The sequence below is a fragment of the Gymnoscopelus microlampas genome, assembly GCF_963454915.1.
Source record: "Gymnoscopelus microlampas genome assembly, chromosome: 22".
NCBI lineage: Eukaryota > Metazoa > Chordata > Actinopteri > Myctophiformes > Myctophidae > Gymnoscopelus > Gymnoscopelus microlampas.
This window is the reverse complement of record NC_139959.1, coordinates 32,566,467-32,587,356: the sequence shown is the minus strand read 5'-3', so window position 1 is coordinate 32,587,356 and position 20,890 is coordinate 32,566,467. Positions and strand designations below refer to the sequence as shown.

General features: G+C 42.7%; 1 protein-coding gene across 1 annotated transcript; it reads left to right on the top strand.

Moving 5' to 3' along the window:
- Window positions 1-460: 460 nt before the first annotated feature.
- plcxd2 (phosphatidylinositol-specific phospholipase C, X domain containing 2) lies at window positions 461-18,768 on the top strand (the record flags this gene model as incomplete). The annotated part of the gene is made up of 8 exons (XM_084048173.1): window positions 461-563; window positions 1,464-1,600; window positions 2,806-2,925; window positions 4,017-4,070; window positions 7,268-7,423; window positions 11,679-11,789; window positions 13,554-13,684; window positions 18,618-18,768. 8 exons carry the CDS (start codon window positions 461-463, stop codon window positions 18,766-18,768), a joined length of 963 nt encoding a protein of 320 aa, XP_083904299.1.
- Window positions 18,769-20,890: the final 2,122 nt, after the last annotated feature.

Sequence of the window (20,890 nt, the reverse complement as noted above, 5' to 3'; positions counted from 1 at the left end):
GTGTTTCAAAAATGTTATGACAAGTTCTTAGGGAGAAGTGATTTTACAAGTCAAGATGTGTGTGGGTGTGTGTGCGTGCGTGTGTGCGCGTGCGTGTGTGCGTGCATGCCCACACACAAATGGTTGCAACCACTCAAAGGTGCAGGGGGGAGGGGTCACGTTAACGAGTGTAATTTCTAAAGAGGATTATCTCCCGTCATTAGTGGGTGTGCCATAGTGTGCCTGCTTGGGAACCACAGAATGACAATGGGAGACATGGGAGGAGAGCTGTCACTGTTGAAGCTGGCAGCGAGCGACCCACAGGGGACAGACACTCAAGGGGTCCTCAAGATGATTTCTGTTCATTTATCCACCGCCTCCTGGGATTCTCTCGAAATGGAAAGGTTCTTGTGCCAATTTCATAGTTCTGGCCATTGAAGGTTCCTGATATTAAGTGCCATCCCCCTCCATCCACCCTGACATGAAGACACGACCTGCGGGCATCGGCAGCTCCAATGCCGACTGGATGGGCTCACTCTCTCCCAAGCTGACCGCCATGCCCCTTAAATACCTTGCTGTGCCAGGTAAGCTTTTGTGTGTGAAGTTAAAGGAGAATTTTGGACCACGGTTTTCTTACCTTTTCTGTGATGTTATGATATCCTAGGATGAATGGCACAGTAGAAATATTTCTTAACTCCATCCCTTGTCCGCCACAGCTAAAAAACGTGCGCCAATAGGCCTTGCGCTAGATCGCATATTTTGATAGCTTTTTTTTTTGGTGAGATCTGACGTTCATAGTGACAGAACACTATGCAACGTGATTGTCTTGAATGCGCCCCACCGGCCTATCGGCGCGCTTTTTTAGCTGGGATGGAGTTATGATTTTTTTCTACTGTACCATTCATCCTAGGATATCATAACATCATAGAAAAGGTAAGAAAACCGTGGTCCAAAATTCCCCTTTAATACCAACTTATTGTCCGACTGTTTATCAACAACAGCTTGCTGCTCTTGATAGTTTATCAAGAGCAGCAAGAGGCATTGCATGAGGGCTGACTATGACAGCACTGTCTGGGACTGTGTTGTAGCCCAGCGGTTCTCAACCAGTGGTCCGGGGACCACCAGTGGTCCTTTAGGGGGTTCCAGGTGGTCCCCAGCTAAATGTTGGAGAGCTGGTAACCAAATGGACCCTTATATAGATCTTTAACTCTTGAGAGCGTAAAATGAAACCAAATGGACCTTCACGGGTCCATTTGGTTTCATCTTACGCTCTCAAGAGTTAGATTATTGTTAAACATCTGCATTACTTGATTTACAAGAAGTCTACACAATTAGAGAATGTAGAATAATTGTTATTTTGACAACATCTTATCCAACGATAACAAAATATTCATATGTTTTGGGTCTCTCTCTCTCTCTCTCTCTCTCTCTCTCTCTCTCTCTCTCTCTCTCTCTCTCTCTCTCTCTCTCTCTCTCTCTCACAGGGTCCCACGATTCTTTCACCTACTGGGTGGATGTGCACGCTCCCGTGGGTCCAGATCAGAAGGCCTACGTCAAGTACCTGGCTACCGTCTTCAGACACATGGCCAAGAAGGTTATGGTGAAGTGGGCCATGACCCAGGTAACACACCTTCAGTAGATCCACGTAAACTAGTTGTGTGTCAAACCTTTTCATGTCAAGGACCCCCAAATCAATATGTAATTGGCTGCGGACCAATATATTTTGTGCCAGGGACCCCAATACAAGATTTGTGTTATTAAAATGTTAAACGTTTTCCTCAATTTTTCAAAAAAAAGAAAGAAAAGCGATCTACAAGTTCACAATGCGTCACATTGCGATACGTTGTGAGCCTGTATAGATCGCATATTTTCAAATAACTGATGTATTAAGGTTACAGTAGCCTGCCCAAGCGCGTCTGATATCTGGCATAGAGGGGAGGATTCAAAATCCCGTGGGCTCCGATTGGTTCACCGATCTGTGCACCCGCCTCCGCCCCCGCTCCGCTTCCCTCCTCCTCCCCCAATGTGCAGCATTGAGAGCCCTGACGTCACAACATTTGGAGCGACGCCCACTAGCACTCTGGATGGTGGGCGAAATGAAAGGTTGACTCTCACTTCCTATGCCAGAAACGTCAACAGCTTTGGTCCAGGCTTTCTTTTTGAGCAACAATAAAAGCCTGGAGATCAAGGCTAGGGTTACAGTGGTTACACTGATTTTGATGCTATATGATCTAAGTTTGCTGGGGACCCCCTAGAACCCCCCTCAAGGACCCCCCCTTGGAGAACCACTGACGTAACCAGCATCTCTGCTTCCTTCCCAGAAGTGTCTGATCTGATCAGGGACGTCACAGGCTCTCAGAAGGTGGGGGGGATAGACTTTCGGTGGACTATACCCCTTATTTTACACTTTGGCTATTCAAAAATATTAGATATACAAGCTCATAGCGCGGCACCGAGTGCCGCGCTATGAGCTTGTAGATCTGCTATTTTTTTTTAAAGTGTGAAAAACATTTGTAACTGTCAAATGTAAACAAATTCTGTATTTTCAAAATGCTGCGTTTTTTGGGCGGATTTTGTTAGTTTTTTTTTTCGTGTTTTGGTTACTTTATTTCGGTATTAGGTTTAGGGTTAGGTTATTTAATTCTTATTTTTGCCTGATTTTACCGATTTATTATAAAAAAAATATACATATATAGCCTATATTTTTTTTCAAAAAGTGGGGGGTATGAAATCACGGATCTGTGAGAGTGAGGGTGTCGCGTGGTACGCACAGTGAATGGCCGTGACGCCCCTGGATCTGATGTGTACATGTCGTCCCTTTGTCAGAACCTGACGTTTAAGGAGCAGCTGGACGCCGGCATTCGTTACTTTGACCTGAGGGTGTCCTCCAGGCCCGGGGAGCGCGACAGCGACATTTACTTCATCCACGGCCTGTTTGGACACAAGGTGGACATCTATACTGATATTTTCATATAGCCATGTCCTTCTGTCTCCTTTGCTTGCTTTGTTTTGTCTGTCTGTCTGTCTGTCTGTCTGTCTGTCTGTCTGTCTGTCTGTCTGTCTGTCTGTCTGTCTGTCTAGCTATTTATGCATATATCATAGATAAATTATATGTAGAAACACTGAGGAGTCTACTCTGTATTTTTCAATCTCTCTCTCTCTCTTTGCCTTTTGCTGTCACATGTGCTGTAATGCTCTAGTAATGCTGTACATTATCACCATTCATGCATGTGTGTAGACAATGACATACTCACATGTGTCTCATTCAGAGATGACTCATAAGTCATTTCCTGACCCTAATCTGTGACTGGCTTACCTGGCACGAGACAGAGACAATAGACAGACAGACAACTTAGAGTAGCAGTAAGAACCGTGCACACAGTACCTTAAACCACCTGCTACAATGTCTTAGGAAACCAGATCAAAATTAATTTACTCTAATTTACCTGTACATGAGATAGATACAACATGTTGCTTTGCTGTAAACATTACTGCTCTGACATTGGCCATTAATTTATGTATCTAGGACATAAATTAAATAGACACTTTTGGCAGTAGTTCTTGTCCATTAGTTCTTGTTTGGCAGTATAGTTCTTAATCTTGTCCATGTGTGAAGTTGCTTTGGTGAAAGCATACAGTACACATTGAGCTGGGCTTGCTGATGGCAGCAACAGTATGATAACAGTTATATAATGTAAGATTATACAGTATAATGATATAAGAGTATTATGTTTAGGCAGAATCAGAATCAGAATGAACTTTATTGTCACATCAGAGGTTTACAGGTGTAAAACAGTATTGTGGCCTGCCCAGGGCTTGGTTTTCTGCCGCTTTTTAATGTCTGTATTACCATTCTATTGTCAAAGAAAGAGGACAGGACAGGTATAGCTGACTTGCTGAATTGTCATGTCAATACATACACATAAGGAAGGTAGCGCACACATCATGGCCCAGGACACATATACATACTCATATACACATACACATTCACTTGACTTCTCTGCAAAACCCTAACATCTCTCTATTTCTCTCTTAAGGTAAGGGACGGGCTGTCAGACATCAACACGTTCCTGAACAGACACAACAAAGAGGTATTCCTTCTATGTATTTTGAATGTTCCTTTCTATTCTGCTGTATATAGAAGATACTGTGAAATTGTTTACATAAAGTAATGTGGCAGCTACTGAAAAATGTTGGTGTATATAAAATACCAAGCTCATATGCACAAGTACATACACCAAATGTTTTTTTTTTGCACTCTCTCTCTCTTCTTTTGATTTTTTTTTACTGTTTTATTATTATTATTATTACCTATGCTGCTGCATTGTCTGAAGGATGCCGAACACAAATAAGTTCTACTCTTATGCATCTGTACACTATATGTAACAATAAAGCAAAACCTTGAACCTTGAACCTCCGGATCCCACTGTGAAGCATCTTGAAATTTGCATTGTTTGTAAGAAACACCCCACAAGAGTGCACCACTGTGGGGACTGGGCTTTGAATCCTCCGAACACAATAGGCTATGCACAGCAGCCATATTATCACTTCCTTCACAGGTGTTACCAATGATACTAATGAAGGCTCTGTTCCATTCAGTCTAGCACAGTGGTTTCCACGACCCCCCATAACTCTGAGAGTGTACAAATGGAACCAAATGGACCCTTACGGGTCCATTTGGTTCCATTTGTACACTCTCAGATTTACACACCTGTAAGGGGCCATTTGGAAGCCCATGAGGGTCCCTGGACCCCAACTGTAGACCCACTGGTGTAACAGAGTGTTTCCAGTGGGCCAACATGCACAATATCAGCACCCTGACTGTTTGACCAGAATGGAACAGAGCCTTCATTAGTATCATTGGTAACACCTGTGAATGTCTTCATAATATGGCTGCTGTGCATAGAGCCTATTGGCCGTGTTTGCCGTGGTGGGATGGGTCAGTTGTTCCCTGTCGCTGAATTAGCAACGTCTACAGGTTGGTCAGGGTGCCCGCTCAGCGGGGAGTGGAAATGAGAAGGATCGTGGCATAGCGGTCCGGACACTTTAGGCTCAAATGTCGCCTGACAGCGCATCGCGTGTTCGAGTCCCATTCCCGACAATCCTTTGCTGCATGTCTCTCGCCATCTCTCGCTCCCTGTCAATCTCCACTGTAAGCTATCAGTTAAAACCCCGAAACAATATCTAGAAAAAAAGAAGGATATATCGTGTTCCTCCACTCGCGTTACGCCCTTGATTGATTGATTGAATACTTTATTAACAGTTTGCAAAGACAAGCACAGGGAAGTAAATTTCAATACAAGGTCTGTTTAGAGGATCTTTAACCTAAGAAAGCACTGTGGCTTGTTTCCATTGGGGTCCTTTGTACTCAATTCATCGAAACATTTAATGACAGACAAATATACAATATATGCAAAAATATCATATAAACAGGTATAAACCAAAAATAAACAAGAATGACCAAAGTCATAATAAAGCCGCATGCGGCAGGCTTTTTTTGCCCCAATCTTTTCATAGGCCTGATTACTTGTTTTTTGGATTGCTTGTTTCTCTCGCCAAACCTGGCAACATTAGCGTCGCAGATTAACGCTCTAATGTTTTTTATATAAGTGGTGGCAACATCACACGGGTCTTCCCAACAATAGCTAAGATTGAAGTCAGTGTGAACATGGCCAAATAATAACTTAATAGCCAAACTAGGTCTAATGAAGCACGCTAGCATTTAGGCTAACCTCCCTTTCTCTCTCTCTGCTGCACAGAAGGAGAGGCGGGTGCTGCAAAGCGCCGTCTCCGGGTGCTGCAAAGCGCCGTCACCCCATTGGCTTAAAGGGGGGGAAGTGTGAAGGACAGGCAGGACAGCCAATGACAAATAGGTGTGAAAGGAGGAGAGGCGGGTGCTTCAAAGTACCGTCTCCCCATTGGCGTGAAGTGTGAAGGACAGCCAGGACAGCCAATGACACTCAGGTGTCGACACTTTTTACTCAGGTGTCGACACTTTTGACTCGGGTGTCGGACTAAGACTGGTAGTGTTTACAGAGCCGCTGCAAGCATGCGGCTAAAAATATGTACAGTAAACATCATATAAACGTGAAACTCCTCACTGTCAGGTGACAAGAAGCAACTGGGAACATCACATGTATCTGAGAAGATCACATGGTTGTCTACAGTACACCATCCCTAAGACCAACCAGTATAGGAGCCAGTAGTGATAGGGACAACATGGGGGAATATAGGATCTATGCGCAGCAACCATATTGGAAAGAAATTGGGCCTCTTCCTTACTTCCTTCACAGGTGTTATTAATGATTCTGTGAAGGCTCTGTTCCATTTAGTGTAGCACAGTGGTACTCAAACTTTTTAATTTCAAGGACCCCCATAACTCTGAGAGTGTACAAATGGAACCAAATGGACCCGTACAGGTCCATTTGATTCCATTTGTACACTCTCAGAGTTACACACCCGTAAAGGGCCATTTGGAACCCCCTCAAGGAACCATGAGGGTCCCTGGACCACACTTTGAGACCCACTGGTGTAGCAGAGTGTTTCCAGTGAGCCAACATGCACAATACTAGCACCCTGACTCTGTTTGACCAGAATGGAACAGAGCCTTCATTAGTATCATTGGTAACTGGTAACACCTGTGAAGGAAGTAAGAAGAGGCCCAATGTCTTAGGGCTGTCAAAAAAAATCGATTCATGAATAAATCGCGATTCTTAATGCCACGATTTTAAAAATCGATTCAAAATATTAAAATCGATTTTTTAATTTTTTTTTTTTTTTTTTAATTTTTTTTTTTTTTTTTTTAAATCGCAATAAATCGCAGAATCGAATATCAATTAATCGCAGAATCGCAATTTTAATCGAATCGGCACCCTAGAAAATCGCAATAAATCGCAGAATCGCAATTTTAATCGAATCGGCACCCTAGAAAATCGCAATAAATCGCAGAATCGAATCGAATATCAATTAATCGCAGAATCGCAATTTTAATCGAATCGGCACCCTAGGAATCGATTTTGAATCGAATCGTGAGGTAAGTGAATCGTGACACCCCTACAATGTCTGTACAATATGACTGCTGTGCATAGAGCCTATTGGGAATTGGCGACTAAATCAGGGGAAAATGAAAAATGGTTAGAAGAATCGGAGAGAAAACAAATACTTTACTGAATGATCATTTATGTATTGACTGTCTGGTGTATTCATTCATCTGTTTATTGACTGACTGATCAAACAAACAATTCATTAGCCAATCAATTGATTAATTGACTATTAATACTCCTTCAAGGTGGTGTTCCTGGATTTCAACCACCATTATGCTATGGAGGCTGAGCACCACACGTATCTCATTACCATGCTGAAGGAAGTATTTGGAGGCAAGCTGTGTCCCGTCAGTCCTGTGGAGGACATAACCCTCAACTACCTCTGGGAGAAGAAGTTCCAGGTTTGTGTTCATTTATACCTTCGTCGTAGAGACCGACCAATGCCAGATTTTTGGGGTCCGATGCCAATCCTGATTTTGGAAAGCCAGCAAATTTCACTTGAAAATACGCTGTTATGGTGGAACTGGCGGACCTATGGAGGTGGACTGGATTGTAAAATGTGGGCAAATTTGTGGGTAGTATTGCTTTCTCTCTTCGCGCACACACGCGCGCACACACACACACACACACACACACACACACACCCACCCACCCACCCACCCACAACTGCTTTGCTATTTCTGTCTTTAAGCGGGGCGTTTTCAAGTCTTAGCAGAGGATGGTTACAAGATTATAATAAGGGTGTTGGTACTGTAGTTGCTACCGTATTGTCTACCCATGCCTCTGTGTGTGTGTGTGTGTGTGTGTGTGTGTGTGTGTGTGTGTGTGTGTGTGTGTGTGTGTGTGTGTGTGTGTGTGTGTGTGTGTGTGTGTGTGTGTGTGTGTGTGTGTGTGTGTGTGTGTGTGTGTGTGTGTGTGTGTGTGTGAGAGTGTGTGAGTGAGTGAGTGCGTGTGTGTGTGTGTGTGTGCGCTGTAGAAGGTCAGTGGTCAGTCAGGTAATCTACCTGTGAGTGACCTGGACAGTAATTAGAAGTGAGTGTCATCCTATTAGCCCATTTCCCTCCGCCACTCTCTTTCACTCTTAGCTCTCATCTTCTCATTAGGTAGAGTAAGTGATATTTTTTGGTGTTTACTAAAGAGCTTGAGAGACAGGGAAACTCGTGTTACTGAACAAACACTATAGCAATGACAAGGTTTATGTTTATTTATTTGACATGGACATCACAATCACATTGGACGAACCAGATGCATTGCTTAAAAGTGTATATAGCACGAGTGCTAGTTTTCAACACCTGTCCACAGGAGGCTTTTCTAAAATAGAATAACACTAGTCTAAAACCCAAGTACAAAAAAAATAATATATACTAGTAATAATTAACATAATAAAAATCAGACCAAATACATTAGCTTGTGAAATACAAGTAGACATAATCATTCAGATAACCAGTTAGAAACTATTCATGTCAGCACAGTTGATTTGATTTCAACCATAATTTCAGTCCTCTGTTAAACACATTACCATCCGTCTCTAGTTTTAGTATTCAAAGAGTTCCAAAGGTTTGCCCTCTTTACTGAGAAGGTAGACTGTCCAAATGCGTTTTTGCACCTGGGAACAATAGGCTCTATGCACAGCAGCCATATTGTGAAGACATTCACAGGTGTTGCTAATGATACTAATGAAGGCTCTGTTCCATTCTTGGTCAAACAGAGTCAGGGTGCTGATATTGTGCATGTTGGCTCACTGGAAACACTCTGCTACATCTGCTACACCAGTGGGTCTAAAGTTGGGGTCCAGGGACCCTTATTGGCTTCCAAATGGCCCCTTACGGGTGTGTAACTCTGAGAGTGTGGTTGCATTTGTACACTCTCAGAGTTATGGGGGATGTGAAAACCACTGTGCTACACTAATGGAACAGAGCCTTCATTAGTATCATTGGTAACACCTGTGAAGGAAGTGATAATATGGCTGCTGTGCATAGAGCCTATACAGTCACCATTTGTTGAAGCTTGTGTAGTTGCTCTACGAGAGCGCACCATGAGTACTATCAGCATATTTTAACAAAATAATTGTACATACCCTACCTTTAACTACGTTGCTTTGTCCCTGTGTCTGTTTAAATGTCTTTCCTTTTCTCTTTTTAAGTATTTCTCCAGTTCTTTTTTTAGTTTTGGATGATGACACTCAGAGTAAAAGGTGTAATTTTAACTTCTAGCCATCAGCAGAGTGTTTTAGTAAATCACAACCTACATTTCAAACCTTATTCACTGCCATTCATGTTGAAACAGTAAGTTGCTACAATAGCTATAGGTAATTTACAACACCATTTATTTGAGAAATGCTTAATTTTTAACTTCAATTTTAGTTTGAAGGATACATTGAGTTTTAACTAATGTTTACAAGGTTTTTAACATCCAGATATTATCGGCTGATATTAGCATAACAATCTAATATCGGAAAATATCGGTATCATTTTTTGGAAAAAAAAAAAAGAAAAACGGGAGGGGGGGGGGGGGGAACTAGTGAACGTTACAGGAGATCTTACTGTATGGTGTGTGATATCAAATGTGAGTTTACCATAATCACAGTAAGCCTTATTATCATATCAGTAATCATATTACATCATATTCAAGGGCTTTTGGAGAGAAATGAGACAGACTCCAGTCACTTTCAAATTAGAGCACTGCAGAGGCCAGGTCTGTGCATCTGTGTTCAGCGTTGACACTCGTTAATGTCATATCCATCAAGGTAATTATGCTTCTGCTCTGTCAAATAGGTCTGCATCTAATCTGAGATTAGTGGGACTCATTCAAATATGACCACGAGTGAGTCCCTTGACTCACTTAATTGAAAACCTAACAAGATCACTGTATTATATTAGATTTATTAGATATTTATTAGATATTATATCGATATTATAGGCATTTTATTTTATTAGATAGGTGATGTTGTTACCTGGCAATTAGTCGACTTTTGGTGAAAAGGCTTGCATATATAGGTTGATATCGGTATCGGAAATTCAGAGTTGGACAATATTGGAATATCAGATATCGGTTAAAAAAGCCAATATCGGACATCTCTACTGAGAAGTGTACTGTGTATTTTTCAATCTCTCTCTTTCTCTGCCTTTTGCTGTCACACATGCCTCGATCCTATAAGCCACATTCTAATGCTGTACTTAAGCAATATTACACGAGAGGGTGTGCTTTACCGTATTGGCACGCCAGTGATGCGGTCAGGAACGAGGCGAAGCCGAGTTCCGCCAGCATCACTGAAGTGAAGTGCCAATAATGTAAGGTAAAGCACACCCTCGAGTGTAATATTGCGATTATACAACAGTTACCAACAAAACACATCCAAATGTATTCATATTGTGGGGCAATTAATAATAAAAATGTTTCGCTATTGTCCGTTTCCCTGTAAAGAGAAGAGTTTTTGACTGAGAGACATTAAATAGTCCCTGTAGCAGTGCTTTGAGTTTGAGGCACCGTCTCATCAACACAGCTGAGCTATCAATGCTTGCGCAGTGGAATGAATTCCAGTAGGCTATATGCTCCGTCGTACGACCGTGTCACGCGGCCAAAATAACTGATCTACAAGCTGACAACGCGTCGCGATGGCGACGCGTTGTGAACTTGTAGATCGGCTATTTTGGCCGCGTGACACGGTCGTACGACGGAGCATATAGCCTACTGGACTGTTAACGAAATGGGAGTCATTTTACTTTACACAGGAGGATATTTATAACCTTCTAACCATTGATCAACCGTAAATCCACCAAATTAACAACATAGTCCATTTTGCATAGCTGTTTGTTCTCCGGTGGCGGCGGTGGGTCAGGCTACCGTGGGACAGAGTGACTTCACAGCACAGCTGTGCCATATAATGGTCTAATCAGGTGCGGACTGGACTGCACTGCGGAGTGATTTATTAATGTGATTAGGCCCGTGCTATGATGCTGGTTTGAAGCACGGCTAGAAAGCTATTTCAACCAATCAGATTGCTTGGTCGGAACTACCTGTTGTATAATGTACATTATCACCACCATGCATGCATTCAATGATTCATGTGTGCAGACATACTCTCATATGGACGTGTGTCTCATTCAGAGATGACTCAACGACTATCAAGTAATTTCCTGACCCTAATCTGTGACTGGCTTACCTGGCACGAGACAGAGACAATAGACAGACAGACAGACAGACACAGGCAGACAGACATACCAGACGGATAAATAAATAACATCTGTTAAATAAATTATGACTTAGAGTAGCATTAACTTGCTGTACCTTAAACCACCTGCTACAATGTCATGAGGAAACCAGAAAATAATTGTACTCTTGTTTACCTGTACATGAGATGTAACAACAAAACCTTGAACCTTGAACATAGATACTATGAGAGAATATACTGTAACAGGCACACACACACACACACACACACACACACACACACACACACACACACACACACACACACACACACACACACACACACACACACACACACACACACACACACACACACACACACACGTACACAGACCCACCATTTTATTTAATCCAAAGAATGGTATAATTATTAGGGGAGTTTGTGAAAATCATTGTAATCATCATCGTCTCATCCACTTCCTTCCCTCTCTCTCCATCCATGGTCAGGTGATAGTGTTCTACCACCATCCTTCCGCAGAGGGCTGTCCTGTCCTGTGGCCCGGCAGCAGGATCCCCGCCCCGTGGGCCAACACCACCCAGCCCCTCAAACTCATTCAGGTCAGTATAGGCCTGTTGTCGCCATTAGGCAGTGGTGGAAAAAGTACTTGAATGTTTTACTTAAGTAAAAGCATCAATACTGCAATGTAGACGTACTCTGTTACAAGTAAAAGTCCGGAAATAAAAAATGTACTTGAGTAAAAGTAGCCTACAAAAGTATTGGCATCAAAATGTACTTAAAGTACCAAAAGTAAAAGTACTAAAATGATCTCCGTATTTTAACTTTTTTCGTAAATGAATGCCGTACTTCACCATTCTATGTCACACAAAAGTAGCAAAAATAGCTGATCTACAAGCTCAAAACGTGTCGCGGTGCAACGCGTTTTGAGCTTGTAGATCTGCTATTTTTGCTATTTTTGAATTCGAATCCAGATTTTGTTTTTATCTTATGTTAACTTTTTGAACATAAATACAAATACATTGGACTTAAAAAAGACAACAGAATATTAATACTGGTCATTGAGCTACTAATATAGACTGAAGTAATTAAAGCGGTTCATGTTTGGAATTGTCACAGCTGAAATCAATAATATATCACTATTCCAATATTAACCTGTGGGCCGCATTAAGTGAAAGTGGGGGCCGCATGTGGCCCCCCGGGCCGCCAGTTGCCCATGTACACATGTGTATGTGCTAGACCCCTGGGAGATGGAGCGCTGAGGTGGAGCGCAACACCTACCATCAGCTTCCAGTACTTACCACATCACACACAAGTTGAGCTACTCATACGCTGAGTTAGCGGGCCGGGATAGGCTCTATGCACAGCAGCCATATTATCACTTCCTTCCCAGGTGTTACCAATGATACTAATGAAGGCTCTGTTCCATTTAGTCTAGCACAGTGGTTTCCACGACCCCCATAACTCTGAAAGTGTACAAATGGAACCAAATGGACCCGTACACTCTCAGAGTTACACACCTGTAAGGGGGCATTTGGAAGCCCATGAGGGTCCCTGGACCCCAACTGTAGACCCACTGGTGTAACAGAGTGTTTCCAGTGGGCCAACATGCACAATATCAGCACCCTGACTCTGTTTGACCAGAATGGAACGGAGCCTTCATTGGTATCATTGGTAACACCTGTGAATGTCTTCATAATATGGCTGCTGTGAATAGAGCCTATCGGACCCATAACCTTGTGGTCGGAAGACGAGTGCTCTACCGACTGAGCTAACTGATAAGGGACACATTTTGTTCCTTCTTTTTGGGAATCAATCAATGACACACACCGTAGAAGTACAAACAGCTCATATACAAGTTGTAACCACCGTCAATGAACATTTCCACAGATTTAGTCATGTACTGTAGATTTGACCACTAATAGGCTCTATGCACAGCAGCCATATTGAAAAGAAATTGGGCCTCTTCTTACTTCCTTCACAGGTGTTACCAATGATACTAATGAAGGCTCTGTTCCATTCTGGTCAGGGTGCTGATATTGTGCATGTTGGCTCACTCCATTTTAGTTCCCAAATGGCCCCTTAAGGTGGGTGTGTAACTCTGAGAGTGTACAAATGGAACCAAATGGACCCGTGAGGGTCCATTTGGTTTGTACACTCTCAGAGTTATGGGGGTCCTTGAAAATAAGACAACCACTATGTCACACTAAATGGAACGGAGCCTTAATTAGTATTATAGGTAACACCTGTGAAGGAAGTAAGGAAGGGGCCCAATTAATTCCCAATATGGCTGCTGTGCATAGAGCTTATTCAATCTTAACATAAATGGCTACTTACAGTATATAGAGTTGCTTTGTTTTATACAGTTCCTGAAGACCACGCTGGGCGAGAGGTCCAAGAACGGTGCCTTCCATGTCTCCCAGGCCATCCTCACCCCCAAGGTTCCAACTATTGCAAAGGGCCTGGTCTGGGGTCTACGCAACTACCTGGTGGAGAGGTCAGTGATGTGTGTGTATTGAGAGTAGTCCTGTCCAGTCAGACTGCTGCCTCCCACAATGTTCAAATGCTTCCGTCATAGATACAGTCTGTACAACGGAAGAAAACCGAAAGAAGTCATTTATGTCGTTTTTCTGGGCTAATTTCTGTGAACATCTCATCCACATAGTGGCGTTAATGATCTTCATGGATGCGAGGAATTGAGACCGCCTAAGAACCCCCAATAGGCTCTATGCACAGCAGCCATATTGGAAAGAAATTGGGCCTCTTCTTACTTCCTTCACAGGTGTTACCAATAATACTAATGAAGGCTCTGTTCCATTCTGGTCAAACAGAGTCAGGAGACTGATATTGTGCATGTTGGCTCACTGGAAACACCAGTGGGTCTCAAAGTGTGGTCCAGGGACCCTCATGGTTCCTTGAGGGGGTTCCACATGGCCCCTTACAGGTGTGTAACCCTGAGAGTGTACAAATGGAACCAAATGGACCCGTAAGGGTCCATTTGGTTCCATTTGTACACTCTCAGAGTTACGGGGGTCGTGGAAATTGAAACATTTGAGAACCACTGTGCTACACTAAATGGAACAGAGCCTTCATTAGTATCATTGGTAACACCTGTGAATGTCTTCACAATATGGCTGCTGTGCATAGAGCCTATTCTGTGTGGATGTTTGCCTTCATTATGTGAAGATATGTCTTCTTAGCTACTTTATGCTGTAGCCTGTAGAGGGCAGTAAACGCCTCGAAGTGAGAGGATTCCTGACCAAGCATAGAAGCCATCCTGGAAACAAGGGTCTGAATGGATGCATCAAAATAGGGAGTGAGGAGTTTAAATCCCAAATCACTCACAGGACAATGACAGTCTTACTTAGCCTACCACACTCACTCCTACCTGCCTACCACACTCACTCCAGAGGGCCACATTGCATACTGTCTCTCCATATTTTATTTTTTTTCGCCATTCTATGTCACACAAAAGTAGCAAAAATAGCCGAACTACAAGCTCAAAACGCATCGCAGTGTGACGCATTTTGAGCTTGTAGATCTGCTATTTTTTAATTAGAATCCAGATTCTTTTTTGCTATTTTGGAAGTCTGAAAAGTAACATTTCTAAATGCATTTAGTTATACTTATGTTAACTTTATGAACTTAAATACAAATACATTGGACATAAAAAAGACAATAGAATTTTAATACTAGTCATTAAGCTACTAATATAGACTGATAATTAAAGCGGGTCATGTTTGCATGTTTGAAATTGTAACAGCCAAAAGCAATAATATATCAGTATTCTGATATTAACCTGTGGGCTGCATTAAGTGAAGGTGGGGGCCGCATGTGGCCCCCAGGCCGCCAGTTGCCCATGTATGGCCTACACTATGTCCCACATCATGTAAAAGTCCCCAAATCCACATCTAAAACATAGAGGACCAAACAGCTAAATTAGAGTGTAATTCTACTTTGATCTGAAGGGGTTTATTGGGGAGGACACCACTATTAACAGCCAGTGGTGGACAGTAACTAAGTACATTTACTTGAGTAAACTTTTGGAGTATGTTGTTTTTTGCAAGCTGATGACTTTCAATATTTTGAATAGAAATATAATACTTTTGACTCCACTACATTTCTAGGAAGGGACTCTTGGGACCAAAACAAAAATATGTTATGAATTAAGCCCTTAAGCCCTATTTCAAATATAGTAGACACGCGTTGTGAGCTTGTACTATTTTCCCTATTTTCACATTTTTTGAAAATTGTAACACGTAACCAGGGAAAATTGTAACATTTGACCAAATTATCCAGTCATGCCAAGCAAGCGATAGAACTCCGGAGTGGACATTCTGGCCAGACAGGAAGTGGCCTAATTTTGCTCTTCCGAGGAAATGGGATTGTTTATTATCACAGGATAAACCTTCTGACTTCCAGGTTTTGTTCTGACCACTGCTAGAAATGAGTGGAGGGCTCAGGGTTCAGTGCACAACTGATACTGACATGGTGTGTGTGTGTGTGTGTGTGTGTGTGTGTGTGTGTGTGTGTGTGTGTGTGTGTGTGTGTGTGTGTGTGTGTGTGTGTGTGTGTGTGTGTGTGTGTGTGTGTGTGTGTGTGTGTGTGTGTGTGTGTGTGTGTGTGTGTGTGTTTGTGTGTGTGTGTGTGTGTGTGTGTGTGTGTGTGTGCTTGCTTGCTTGCTTGCTTGCACAGAGTTGCCCAGATCAAAGATTTTTTTTGGCTTTTTTTAGTGGAACAGTGATCTATCTTTGTCAGACTGACCGGCAGACAGACTGTCTGTCTGTCCCTTGTTGTTCTGATAATCCATCCTATTCTTCATCGTTTATTTATACCTTATTGATTTAAATTTCATTGTGGAGAAAGCGTTGGCTTACTTGTCAACTGTTTTATTATCTCTGAGTCTGAAGACTGTGTAGAAATAGTTGAAGAAAGGCATGCACGTCTGCCTGATAACATTTAAAAGTTGAACATGTTAAAACAAATTACAGTGCTCTTCCTTATCTTTTCCTTTTCAGCAATGTAGACACATGACATCATTGTTTTGCAATGAGCAACTGTCAGAAAAACTCCATGTCAGCATTGATAAAAGTAGTACTGACTCAGTGTTGATTCTCTGAGTTAACACTTCCAATTCCCTAACTATTCCGGGACTCGGTTCCCATCCCTACAGACAGATAATATCCTTCTATTGATCTATATACAGTACACACTGAACTTATATAGACCTCTATACATGGTCTCAGGTCTTCTACAAGTTGCGAAACTGCACTCATTAAGACGCGTGTAGACACGTCACTAATGAACACTTATCACGTCATACCGCCACGTCTTCACTTGACAGTATATGGAGCTTACGTGGTATCTATGCCCATGTATGGATTGGTTCGAAGACGCCGTCACATTCCGATCTGGTGTCATAGACGGTATACACCATATGTGGGTGTCATCCTGTCAAATGCACATATTTGGAGATGCGCATAATGGGGTCAAATGCACCTATCGGCGGTGCAACATAGGTGTGAGGGCCGCATAGCAGCCCGAGCTCTAGAAGTGAGGGCCCCGTAGCGGCCCAACCTCTAGTAATTGAAAAGGTCTTTCAATAACTGAGCAACTTCTTCTTGGCTCTAAACAATGGCCATGATGTCCTCCAGTCAGGATTTCGACCTCACCACAGCACTGAGACTGCTCTGGTTAAAGTATTCAATGACATCCACTTTAACACGAACAGTGGCAGAAGTTCAGTCTTAAGAGTTACTAGATCTCAGTGCTGCATTTGACACAGTCGGTTGCAATCACTCGCTTTCCCGTCAAATAATTGATTTTAAAATACTGCTGTTGGCCGGCTTGCTGATAGCAGAGTGGTTAAAGGCGCATACCACATAGGCTCTGATGCCTGACAGCGAATCCCACGTTTGATTTCCCAGGCCCGGTGGGCCTCTGCTATATGTCACTCCCCGACTCTCTCTCTCCCTGTTTCCTGTCTCTCTACACTGTTTAACTAGCAAAATATATATATATTACATAAAAAATACTGCTGTTGGTTTATAAAGCATTGCATGGCCAAAATAAATTGTAGGATCTTGTTCTATATCATGAACCATCCAGACCTCTCAGGTCATGCAGGTCAGCTTTGTGTCCCCAGAATCAGAACGAAACATTGAGAAGCGGTGTTCCGTTTTTATGCGCCACATATCTGAAACAAACTCCCGAAAACTGCAGGTCTGCTAAAGCTCTGCAGTTTGTTTAAATCAAAGCTCAATGCCTCTATTTTTGCCGCTGCCTTTTACTGAGTTGTAATATAATTTCTTCCGTACTGTTCTGTATTGTATTCTTATTTTTGGGGCGGTGTAGCCGCCCCCTATAAGTGAGTTTTGGACACTGACCAATCCTGCACCGTGATTGGCCAATAGTCTACAACGCATTGTATACCCTAACCCTTCCATTGTTAATGCAAATCGATACTTTTGCAAAGTCAGCCAATCACATTACAGCTAGTGTCATCACCACTAACTGTAATGTGATTGGCTGACTTTGCAAATTCAGGACTGTGATTGGCTAGCGAAACACATGACACATGTGAAGCCCTATGAATAGCAGTATGGACTTTAAAAAAAGTCATTTATCCTTTTTTTAAAGTGAGTCATGTTGTTGTGATGACCACACACCGCCCACATTTTATTTGGTATCGCACTGTCATAATAGCTACTGTAGTACAGATAATCGGCTGGTTGTTTAGAACCGGACTCAAGAGCCACTGTGAAGGCCTAGCTGGGTTGTAAGGCCAGCTAGTCGTCCTAAATATGCAATCCGTGATTAACAGGGTTATAAGGCCAGCTAATCTCCTGGTACTCTGGAGAGAGTTAAGATGCTCTTCAAGTGTCGCCGAGGACACTGCCTTAACCAGGGCATCCAGCGACCTTTATATACTGCTGGCTGTGCCCCTGATGTCACCACGGTGATGTCTGATAGTGTCAGACATCTCCATACATGGAGCTGCCGATGTCAGTTATGCCCAAATATGGGACCATAACGTCAGTCCTGGACGTGACGGCCATCTCCATATATGGAGTCTCTGGGAAGGGTTTGCTGATGTCAGACCCTGTATCTATGGCACGTCTTGGGTCTCTATGACGACTTTGTAGGTCGATCGTCTCCATTTATGGGGATCTCCATATATAGGCCAGTGCTGGCAAGTATGCCCTGAACGTTCGCAACAGCTACAGTACACATATTGTCTGTCGGTCTGTCTGTCTGTCCGTCCATCCGTCCGCCCGTCCGTCCGCCCGTCCGTCTGTCTGTCTGCCTGCTTGTGCCAGCCTGTATACAGTATAGCTGTAATTTACTCTTCCCCCTCTTTCTTTCTCTCTCCTCCTCCATTCTGTCTCTCTTTCGTCCTGCATCCTCCTCTTCCCCCCCCTCTGAACCAGGAACCTGCCAATCATCATGTTGTGGGTGGAGGCTCAGCGACCCGGGGTCAACGGGGTCAATATCATCACCTCTGACTTTGTGGATCTGACGGACTTTGCCAACATCGTGATCAAACTCAACAACCTGCTGCTGCTCTCCGAGCCCACGTAACGTTCACAGCTACTCACCGGGGACTATACGGTGTCTCTCTGAGCCCACGTGACTAGAGGTTACGTATGTAACCCCAGTTTCCTTTTCTTCGAAGTAATATACTTACTTATGGGATTCACAGCTCTGTACCAGGGACTATACGGTGTCTGTCTGAGCCCACGTAACATTCACAGCTCCGTACCAGGGACTATACGGTGTCTCTGTGAGCCCACGTAACATTCACAGCTCCGTACCAGGGACTATACGGTGTCTCTGTGAGCCCACGTAACATTCACAGCTCCGTACCAGGGACTATACGGTGTCTCTGTGAGCCCACATGATGTTTACGTCAGAGCTCCACACCAGGGATTACGGTGTCCTGAGTTTTAGGATGGAGCATAGGCAGTGGTGTAAAGTAACTAAGTACATTTACTCAAGCACTGTACTTAAGTACAATTTTGAGGTACTTTTACTTTACTGGAGTATTTCCAATTCTCAATACTTTTACTTCTACTCCACTACAGCAAATATTGTGCTTTTACTCCACTACAATTATTTGAAAACTTTAGTTACTTACTTTGCAGATATAAATTATTATGTTATAAAACATACATTAATCACTTTAGCCCTGTTTTATACATAGGCTATTTGAAAATAGCCGATCTACAAGCTCACAACGCGTCGCATCGCGACGCGTTGTAAGCTTGTAGATCTGCGTTTTTCAAACATTTAGTACTTTTACTTTTGGTACTTTAAGTATATTTTGATGCCAATACTTTTGTACTTTTACTCAAGTAACATTTTGAACACAGGCCTTTTACTTGTAACAGAGTATTTCTACATTGCAGTATTGATACTTTTACTTAAGTAGAAAATGTGAGTACTTTTACTGAACATATAAGTCTGAATGGTACAGTAGATGCTGACGTCACTGGACAACAGATTTTTTGTGTTGTTGGAATCTTTTGCCTCAGAATGTATTTCATATGCTTGGTTTAAAATAGGCAAAGATCGGTCATTTCATATGATGAAAGTCAATCTTTTAATATGTCTTCACAACTTGTTCACAAATGTGTGCAATCTGTAGTGTACATAATATATTATGTTTTTTTTTTAAATATATGTTCTGTAGGAGCCATTTATGTTGTTGGCATATTATATGTTATTTTGTGGTGTTATTATTGGACACTTGGTGGCGGGCATTAGATGGACAGCACAGGGGGTATAGCAGGGATGGCAAACTCATTTTAGCTCAGGGGCCACATGGAGGAGGGCCAGAGGGCCAGAGGGCCGGACCGGTACCGGACCGGACCGGACCGGACCGGTACCGGACCCGGACCGGTAAAATCATGGCATAATAACTAATAATAACAATAACAACAACTTCAGATAGTTTTCTTTGTTTACTTTACTTAGTCTTAGTTAGTACAAGCACATTCTGAAAATGTAAACTTCACAAATAGGGATGGCCAAATGGAGACATTTTATTAACCGTTTACCGTTAGGCCTTACCGATTAATTAATCGATTACCGTTAAGATTTTTTTTTTTTTTCAAAAGGCCAAGTCTACACAGTTTGTTTTGTGTCTCCAGCAGAGTTTCTAGTGTCTCTATCTCTCTCTGGAAGAGGTTGCACATGAACTCTGCAGCCGCACTGAGGCGCTCCAACACAGACAATATCAATACAAAGACGAGGAAGAAGAAGAGGAAAGTGGAAGTTAAGTGTGGTTGCAGGTGTAGACTTGGCCAAAAAGCAATTACAACATTTTTGGCAAAAAAAAAAAAATGTTTTTTTTTTTTTTTTAATGCTTTGCAAAATCATCTCGCGGGCCGGATTAAACTAGTTAGCGGGCCTGATCCGGCCCGCGGGCCGTATGTTTGACATCCCTGGGGTATAGGGTCACAGGTGCAATAAACAAGGAAGGGACAGGTAGTAGGGAGCACAGCCAGTTCTTATCAGAGACAGAGCAACAGAGACAGAGCAAAAGGGACAGAGTCACAGAGACAGAGCAACAGAGTCTCTGTCTCTGTTGCTCTGTCTCTGTGACTCTGTCAGGGACAGAGCAACAAAAAAGCAAAAGAGAAGCAGTTACAGGACCCACATTAGAATTAAGATTGGTACCTTCTTACATGTCAACCGCAAT